The sequence below is a fragment of the Vitis vinifera genome, chromosome 19 (genome assembly GCF_030704535.1).
Source record: "Vitis vinifera cultivar Pinot Noir 40024 chromosome 19, ASM3070453v1".
NCBI lineage: Eukaryota > Viridiplantae > Streptophyta > Magnoliopsida > Vitales > Vitaceae > Vitis > Vitis vinifera.
In genome coordinates this window covers 9110948-9120606 of record NC_081823.1, presented here as the reverse complement: position 1 = coordinate 9120606, position 9659 = coordinate 9110948, and the positions used below count along the sequence as shown (strand labels likewise).

The window sequence follows — 9659 nt, the reverse complement described above, 5'->3', positions numbered from 1 at the left end:
AAACCAGAAGCTTGCCTATATAGTAGGGAAGGATGTGTGTTGGTGGGCAACAGGCTTTCCATGCCTAATTTTTGGGAAGATGAAGCAGTTGCTTTTAGTTCACATACTTTGGAGGCCATCTTTGGCTTTTGTCAAGAGGACATGCCAAGGACATGACTTTGGATTTTGGATTGGGTTGCTTACTTGGTTTCTGATTATAAGTAGATGTTTAAAAAAATATAGTATTGGGATTAAACAAATTGTTCTGTTTTGCCAAACCACTTCATTTTGAATGCTGCATATGTGCATATGTTGTAAAAGCACAAAGTCCAACCTTAGATTGAATTTTGGAAGTAAAAAATTCTCTTTTTAGTTTAGCAAGAAGTTATATGCTTTCAAACAATTTATATTTGAAAAAAACAAAAACGCTTAAAAGTGAAAACAAAAGAATGTCGCTTTTCTTAGAAGCTTTATTTTGCTTATGCAAAAGGTCATTTCATATTTAATAAAACTTTTATGATAGTTGTGTTGTGTTCAAAAATTATGACTTTAACTTTAGCTTCTTATTAAAGCTAAAACAAAGAAGTATTCTCACACAATCTTTAAAATGCTCAACTAGTTAAAGATAATGGTTAAATAATAAACCTTTTTTTTAGTTCTAGCCTAAAATGGGTCTCTAAGATTCTGTTTGATAGTATTTTTCAAAAATACTTTTAACCTAAAAATTGTTTTTGAAGAAAAACCCATGTTTGATAAAATTTAAGAAGCATTTTTAAAAATTTTAAAAATCATTTATACAATTGAAAAATCAATTGTAATGTTTTTATGAAAAAACACTTGTTAAGTGCTTCTTTAAAAATACTTTTAAAATAAAAATATTTTCATTAAAAATACTTCAAATAGAAACACTATAAAATGGAGATTTAAAGTTTTTTTGACAACTATTTTCAAAAACAATTTTCTGTTTTTCAAAATAAAAAACCTGTAAAATACATTTGACAATCAAAAAACAGTGTTTTCATATAACATCTTTTAATTATTTTCATTTGTTTTCACTTATTTTTTAGAATTATTTTAAAAATCAATTATACAAACATGTATCATGCTTAAAAATAAAGCTCTAAACATAAAACATATTTAAAAATATTAAAACTATTATGAGTTGACTTTTGTTTAAAAAAAAAAATTTTTAATTATTTTAAAAAACAGTTACCGTAATTCTCTTACCTCCTAAAATCAAACTTTTATGTCCCCATTCCCCATATGGCTTTAACAATAGAAAAGAACATTATTACCTACAAGGGAAAAACATAAACTGAATCACCCGCCGTCAAAACGGTGTCGCTTCAATGGGCATTTCAAAAGCCGAGTTTTACCACTGAGAACCGTTTCATCACGGAGTCATGCACCATAATGAGCCGGGCAACGTCGTCGTTTAACTCTCAAACGACACCGTTCAGAAAGGAGCCCCTTCTGCACTATGATAGGCTCAATATCAAAAACCTAAAACATTGGCGTTTGAAAATTCATAGAGGAAAAGATTCATGGAGGAATCTCAAGAGATTCTACTGAGTTCACTGGCGAGCGCCGGAGTTTCGATTCCGACCTCCGTTTCTTCGATCCAAGACCTCACGCCAACGTCTCTTTTCTCGATCTGTGCTCAATCTCTTTCTCTGATCGATAATACGACGTCGTTTCCAACTTCTCTGCCCGATTCGATGGCGGAGAGGTTCAAGATCTGTACGGAAATTGCTTCCGCTGTCAAAAGTCTAGGGTACATGGGGGACATGAGCTTCCACAAGGTAAAGGCTCTAAAATCTTCAATCTTATTCTGGTTCCTGCATTTTCTGAGAATCCAAACAGAAGTGAGAGTTTTGGCTTGGAACTACAATTTTGTTGTTTTACCGAATTTGATATTGCGAATAAACTGAGTGAAGCTGGAATTTAATGCATCAAAATTAAAAAATAGGAACTAAATAATGAGGATTTCTTTGCTCTATCATTGGTCTGATTTACAATTTGAATAACTTTGTGGACATTTTTATTGGAGTGGATTAATTTCTGTTGCTCCAACGAAGTAACATATCAATATTAACCATCTTACTGAGTTTCTGAAGATAGGGATGTAGTAGTTGAAGATAGATGGTTTTGACTTCAGAAAATGGTAGAATTAGTAGCAAAACATGAAAATGTGGATAAAAAATTTGGGAAATATGTATAAAAAATTATAGACATGGAACGCTCTCACATCAGCCTATGTTTAAAACCATGATTGGTCCTACCAGTTGTTTTGAATGTGTACAATTGATTGTTTCTACTTGATTTATAACCCTGTCGAATCTAGTTCAACAACAGTTGAAACCATCTAGCAAAAGATGTTAGAGGAAGTACTACGGTTTGTAGAAGCTATCTGGTCGTATGAGGCCTTTTGTATTTGTTGTCTTTTGACCCTGCTGTTTTCTTGCTTATTGCATGTGAGCCTTTAACTCATTGAAGGAGGGTTCAAAAACCCTTTTAGTAACTGGACCCATCTTCTTTCTTATCCCCTTACTTTGTAATTGATCTGAACTTGATGCCTCTGATTCCATTTCTTCTGGTTCTAGTTTTCAGTTTCTTATTGTTTTGAAATATTCTTAGAAACAGAACGTATGTGTTGCTTACAACAGTTCTTGTATCCATCTGAAGAGGACTTGTATAAGTTGGTAAGATTTTTGGTGGAGAAGCTGCCTGAATCATCTGAAGGAGGAAAAACTGCTGGAGGAAATGATATCTGGGCTAGAGAGAAAATAAAGGAAGATGACTTGCCAAGCACTTCAAAGCACTGGATGGAGAAGCCTGATAATCAAGGGGTGGATCTACATTTTCCAAATGTTGGAGCCAAATTGAAAGATCTGAGACTGAAAAGTGAAGTGCAAGAGTTCTCAGATAATGAGGCTGAAAATGAGTCTGGTACTAGGGCCAATAAAGCTTATTCGATTCAGCAAAAGATGGACGGGGTGGCGGTTGTTGATGTTTCAATACCAGGGACACAAGATTTAAGCAAAAAGGAGCTGAATAGCTTGGAAAATGGAACAGACTTGGTTGAAAAATCTGAGGACTCTAGAAGAGATGCATCCGGAAATGAAGAAATGTCAACTCAGAGAGATGACAAAAACGTTTTGACTTCTTTTCAGGAGCAGTCACTCAAGGTAAGCTTTATCTGATCTAATGTGAATCTATAGAGCTGTGAAAGCTTAAAATTATACATAAAAAATATAAAATAAAATAAAATAAGTTAAAAATGAAATTTCATTTCTTAGAAATAGTTCCCTATATATGCATGTGTACACATGCATTGATGATTTTCCTTATTGGTTTTTTCTGTTTTCAGATAAAAAGCAGGATTGAAATGTTACGAAATCAAGAAAAGTTACTCATAGAGGAGGTGAATTCTAAAAATTTAGAATCACAACATCTAGAAGAAGAATACAACTTGTTGAAATCAGCAATGGAAATGGAATTTGATGACCAGCATCCTGTTGACTTGTACATTGAGCAGCTCAATGAGCGAATAGAAGCTGGAAAGCGCAATCTTGTGGAACTGGAATCACAATGGTAATATGAATGTTCTACAATTTTAATCAAAATTAATTTTATTGTCCTTGTGAAGGGTATCTTTTCAATGTTTTCTTTTGAATCATGCTTGGGCACAGCAACAAAATGTAACTCTCATCGAACCATATAAAGTATACTTTTGCTAGCAATGCAAGAACTGATTTGTTTGTAACATCTATCACAGGGAGACTTTAAGAAAGCCTTTGGAAGAGAAAAAGAGAAGCCTTGAAGGATCTGTATATGCCACTGTACCAGGGGCTCAAGAAAAACTCCAAAAATTAAAAGAAGTTGAGCTGGAAAAGCAGTCAATCTTATATGAAATTAAAAAGAGGTAATTGCAGACAATAAATATTTGGATCTGTACATATGTCAGAATATTATTGCATTCTTTGCTGTTCCATTGTGAAATGTGAAGCCTCTGTCTTTGTTCTTGCCTCTTCTAGAGAATGCAAACATAGTAAATAAGATATGTTTCAGAAAAGTGGACAAATATCAAGCCTTGGGGACATTATCCTTAACAAACATCTACATTTTATTGAGAAGATCTTTGTTGCTTGTAGACCTTAAGGTTATGTTTGGTTCCCCTAAGAGTTGAGGGAAAATGCAAGAGAAAGAAAATTAAAGATGAAAAGTAGAAGAAAAGAAAAAGTGAAGGAAAATAAGAAATAGATTTGAAATCAATAAATTATTTTTATATGTTATTTCAAACCATTTTCACTTATTTTTCCTCTTTTATGTAAAGATTGTATAATTTAAGAATATATAAATTTTTAATTAATTTTAATTATATTTAATTTTCTTGGTATTTTTCATAACAAACCAAATATAAGAAGTTTATTTTCCTTAAAAAAAATTTCTTTCTTTAGTACTTTCTGGGAGTTAAACATAGCCTAACCTTCTTTTTAGTTGAACTGGTAAGTCAAGAAATTAGTTACTATGTGTTTAGAATCTCGGGGAAGTCTCATGGTAATCAAATTATGTCATTGTGATTCCTATAATATTTAGAATGAGTTCATTTCACCATCCTTACCTATAATTGCCTATGTTTATGCCCATGTTTTATACTTGGTGAAATGTCGCCATTTCAGTTTTTCTGCTGTCATTAGTGATATAATTCCAATCTCAAAAATCAACTGTGAAGTTGTCTTCGTAGACATGTGAATAAAAGGTTTGGAGAAGAGGAGCACCTTCTTGTTGTTTCTACTTACGCTAATAGTCGTAGGGTCCCCTGTGGTGGGTGTAGTTACATTAGCATAGAGATTAGAATAAGCATGCATTAGCTAATGATGTTGAGTCCCCTCTTCTCCCTTCCTTTGTATGTGTTTGTAATTGATGAAATGACTGAAAACATGTGGGAATAGATCAATAAATCAAATCATTCACATGGTGTATGCTATTTGCAGGGAGGAAGAACATTCTAAACTATCTGCAGATCTGGAGAAGCAGCCCAAACTGCCCTCTAGGAGATCCTATATTCAGCGGATAACAGAGATCACAAAGAACAGCCGTAAACAAGATGCAGATATAGAGCGAATCTTAAAAGATACGAGGGAGCTCCAATTAGAAAGTAATTCTGTCCAAGAACGCCATCATCGAACTTATGCAGTGGTAGACGAAACAATTTTCAGGTACAAATCATTCAATAATGCATATTTATTATATCAATGTCGTGCCATAACTTAAAAGTTTCATGTTCAGAAGTAGTTCCTTTGCTACGAACTCATCTTCAAGACCATTTATTATTACCTGCAGGGAAGCCAAGAAAGATCCAGTAGGACGGCAAGCTTACATGCTCCTCACTAGCATCCATGAGAGCTTTGAACAGATTGCCGAGAAAATCCTTGCCACCGACCGGACACGAAGGGAGGTGACTGAACATGAGGCGAAGCTTGCAGCCATGGCCTCCCGAAGCTTGAACATCAACAAACTACAAGCTGATCTAGATGCCATCAGGCAGGAAAATGAGTGCCTAGAGCAACGCCTCCAAGATGATTCCTTAGATTCCTCGTCCTAAACATACATCTGTCCACTGTCAGTACATGATCATATCTTAATTGCAATCATACCCATAAATTTGAATTCAAAACATTGTAAACTATTCATTCCCATTACTCAAAATAAAAATACACTTCTAATCTTAGCGCCCCAATAAATATCGAATCGATACCAGATCAATTGCATTGTGTCACGAACGTAATTTAGGTTTCATTACCTTGTAATCAAACCCATTTTATTATTTGTACCTTGATTCAATTTGTCTGATATGATGTTATTTATTTATATCTTTATTCAATGATCTAAATTTTATTATATTGATTCGAAAATTGAGGTTTATCCAATGAGTTAAATGTAAAAGGGAGGGGAGGGGGGTGGTTTTAATGATATTTTTAGGGAAATAAAATACCCATCCACCGTTCCAAAGAATAATTTTGGGTGTTCACTCACCTGATCCTATAAAGCTGATTTTGACTGAGTTCGCTTTTCGTTGGTCTCCATTACCTGTAACTTGTAATAAGGAGAAAAAAAAGAAAAGAAAAAGAAAATGCTCATAGATTTGGCTAATTGGCTTTCATCACAAATCCTACAAAAATGGTAATATCCATGAGCACTTGCCTGTCGCCTGAAGATTCACAAAATTTCATTGGCCTTTTGGTGAAGATTGCCTAACAAAATTTCATTGGCCTTGTGGTGAAGATTGCCTAAAAAATTTCATTGGCCTTGTGCTGAAGATTGCCAAAACCCCATCTTCTGATTAAACTCTTCACGAATGATTTTGATTTTGCCTGCACTCTTCACCCTTCCTCAACAAATCCTAATAGATTACCCCTTTAATCTTTCTTTCATTATTACCATTTTTGTTATTGCTACCATTAATTTATACAGATACATAGAGATTGCTTTGTAATTTTTGTAATTGTTATTTATTATTAAGAGTAATGCATTTTTACATAGAGAGAAGGAGATTTGTATTCTAACAGGTGCTTGGTGTTTGATTGTAATGGGCTTGTTCGATTCATGGTTGAGCAAAGATGTGAGGAGGTTCATCAAAAGAAGAGACAGTGATGCAGGAGAAACAGGTTTTTGTTTGAATCTCATTAAGCCAAATTATTCTCTCTCTCTCTCTCTCTCTCAATCTCATTTCTTTATTATGTGAATATGTGAATTGCATGTCTTCTTCTCGTAGGTTTTTTTTTTTTTTTTTTTTAAGTTTTTTGGTTATTGGATTTGTTTTCAGCTTTTGATGTATTTTCTTATATGTGGGTAATTGATTTCTCAAATGGGTATTTTTTTTTTATCCTTCTTTTTGGAATTTGATTATGATTCTCTTGAAATCACCATTTCAGAGAAGTGGGTTTTGGAATTATTGGTTAATTTGTTTAACTTAGGGTTTTATGTTTTTGTTTTTTCCTAATACTGGGTCAATGCAATGGCACTGCATTTAGTCAGGGCATATTGATATCTTCGGAATCTGTTTGTTGCTTTTAATGGTTTGTTCAAGACAACTTTCTAGAGGGTATCGACTCATAATTCTTTCTATTCTATTTTTTTGTTTGTACCTCACTGATTTCCACTGATGCTTTTCAACCATTCACCCCTGAAATGAGCATCTGAAAATCCACATTCCTCAGCTGATATCTTGTCATGTAGCTTGATATTTCAGTTTTTTGTCCCAATGATATCTTGTTGATCTATTTTATGCCTCTGGGGATAGGACAGAATGCTTGGCAGTAGCTTAATGGCTCTTCTTTCAGCACTTTGCTCTGGGAATTTTTTATGAGTTGTATTGTATTTTTTGGGCTCTCTTTGGCACCTTAATCCTGATAAGATAGAAGCATTCCATGAGCCAAAAATATCCATGTATTCCTTTTTGCAGTTTAGCCCAAGTCTGTAATTTCTTTCTGGTAAATGATCCTTTTCTTTAGTTGATATCCGTTTTGAATTTTTATTTTCTCCGATTATCAGGTCGAGCTCTGGAGGAGCTCAGAAGTTCCCTGTATAATGAGCTCAGAACTTCAGAAGGAGCTAAGCGCCAACAGCAACGATGTTGTGGACCAGTGGTGGCAATGACCTTTAATTTCATGGTTGCTGTTGGGATAATCCTAGCAAACAAACTGGTCTCTACTTTTATCTATGTGGAGGATTTTCCGCATTTATCATTGATTTGAGAATTAGTTCTAGTGAATTAAGGAAATGTTCATTTTCATTTGGGTGCAGGTCCTGGGGAAAATTGGATTCAATTTCCCAATCTTTCTCACATTGATCCACTACTTCACTGCATGGATTTTCATGGCAATTTTCAAGGGATTAGCATTGTTGCCTGTCTCTCCTCCCTCAAAAACCACTCCTTTCTCTTCCCTCTTCTTTTTGGGTGCTGTCATGGCTCTTTCCACAGGCCTTGCCAATACCAGTTTAAAATTTAACAGGTCCTAGTGCATGCTACCAATATTTCTAACAACTTCTTGTTTCTTATCTTTTGTTTTCTCACTTTACATCCCCTCTATGCAGCGTCGGTTTCTATCAGATGGCCAAAATTTCTGTCACCCCAACCATAGTCCTAGCAGAGTTTATTCTCCTAAAGAAAACCGTCTCCTTCAAAAAGGTAAGTACATAGAATTTCTTCCATTTTCTTTCACTTTCCTTCACTTGATCACTTCTCCTTTCGGAACCATTTCAAATTGTCGTATAGATGACTAGGCAATGTTGTAGGTTTTGGCTCTCTCTGTTGTTTCAATAGGTGTGGCGATTGCAACAGTAGCAGATTTGGAGTTCAACATGTTTGGCGCTTGCATTGCAATACTTTGGATAATCCCAAGTGCCATAAACAAGATCCTCTGGTCAAATCTACAACAGCAAAGCAATTGGACTGCTCTTGCGTGAGTAACACTAATCTAAACTTCTAATTTTTTTTCTTTAGAACATGAAGATTAACTACTCATTTCATAGGGTATATAAAGAAGAATTAATACTTTTGAGTGTAGGTTGATGTGGAAGACTACACCAGTCACTATTTTCTTCTTACTAGCTTTAATGCCATGGTTAGACCCTCCAGGGGCGTTGTCCTTTGTGTGGGATGTGAGCAACGCTAGTGCCATTCTTATATCAGCTTTACTCGGCTTTCTCCTACAATGGTCTGGAGCTTTAGCACTTGGGTGAGACTCTAATTCTCATTTGCTCTTTGTGCATTGGAACATATCATGAGGAAGCATCAAACACAGAGATAAGCGTAGACTAAGTCGCATTTGACTCACTTGAGTTCTGGTGCAGTGCAACTTCTGCAACCTCTCATGTAGTTCTTGGGCAGTTCAAAACTTGTGTGATACTACTGGGGGGCTATATACTTTTCAAGTCAGATCCAGGGTTTGTGAGCATTTGTGGGGCTGTTGCAGCCCTTTGTGGGATGTCAGTTTACACATCGCTCAACTTGAGGGGGTCGGGGGAATCCTCGGGCAAGCAAAGCTTGCCTTCCTTCAAACAGAAAGCCAGCATGGAAGACCACACCTCTGAGAAGTCAGATGTAAACAACAACACACCCAATGTTGTCTGAATCAAACACACTTACTTCAGATGAAGGTCCTAAGAGAAACTGCCTTAGTTTCTCCCAAGTCCCATGTCATTGTGAGTATGATTTTTTGTTTGGTTTATAGGATAGAATGGTTGATCTCAGTTTTGTGATTAGGAATAATTTTGTCTTTAGGATACGACGATTGATCAGTTTTGGTAAAGCATTAGCTAATCGTAGATGGTAAGATGATTTCAATTTTTATTCTTTTTTTTTTTTAATTTCTTCTGGCTATGTATCAACAGCATTCTCATTGTTCTGTATGTTGTTAAATTTAAAGCAAAATTCTCCATTAAAGTTGTCCCTTTTTCCCTTATGCCAGCCCACGGCCCGGCCCAGTTTGGGACCGTGCTGTGCATTGTGGTAGCCCAACCATTGCCTTCTTGACATAAATTTTTTAGTTCCGGACCGGGCCCAACTGGGGCTCATGCCCATGTTGGGCTGGGTGGCCTGGCGGCCGGGCACGGCCAAGCCGACAACCTGGTATAATTTTGAAGCATCTAAACTGAACTTCCAGAGCTGGGCA

The 9659-nt window shown here is 35.6% G+C and overlaps 2 protein-coding genes across 4 annotated transcripts; both read left to right on the top strand.

Annotated features, from left to right (window-relative positions):
* Positions 1-1473: 1473 nt before the first annotated feature.
* On the top strand, positions 1474-5886 carry LOC100248115 (uncharacterized). 2 transcript variants are annotated; one of them, XM_002267441.4, is made up of 6 exons: positions 1474-1781; positions 2646-3167; positions 3350-3573; positions 3758-3904; positions 4977-5201; positions 5326-5886. In XM_002267441.4, exons 1-6 carry the CDS (start codon positions 1524-1526, stop codon positions 5585-5587), a joined length of 1638 nt encoding a protein of 545 aa, XP_002267477.1. In that variant the 5' UTR covers positions 1474-1523; the 3' UTR covers positions 5588-5886. The 2 variants fall into 2 exon arrangements, with proteins under 2 accessions (XP_002267477.1, XP_010644613.1); XM_010646311.3 differs by having other exon boundaries at positions 1702-1781; positions 2623-3167.
* A 63-nt stretch (positions 5887-5949) lies between these two features.
* LOC100253239 (nucleotide-sugar uncharacterized transporter 2) lies at positions 5950-9430 on the top strand. 2 transcript variants are annotated; one of them, XR_784657.3, is made up of 8 exons: positions 5950-6650; positions 7537-7688; positions 7789-7997; positions 8080-8173; positions 8281-8447; positions 8553-8723; positions 8839-9189; positions 9269-9430. XR_784657.3 is itself a non-coding variant. In XM_002267394.4 (7 exons), the coding sequence occupies exons 1-7, from the start codon at positions 6572-6574 to the stop codon at positions 9116-9118; spliced, it is 1152 nt and encodes a 383-aa protein (XP_002267430.1). In that variant the 5' UTR covers positions 5950-6571; the 3' UTR covers positions 9119-9430. The 2 variants fall into 2 exon arrangements, 1 of the variants encoding a protein (XP_002267430.1); XM_002267394.4 differs by having other exon boundaries at positions 8839-9430.
* The last annotated feature ends 229 nt before the right edge of the window (positions 9431-9659 follow it).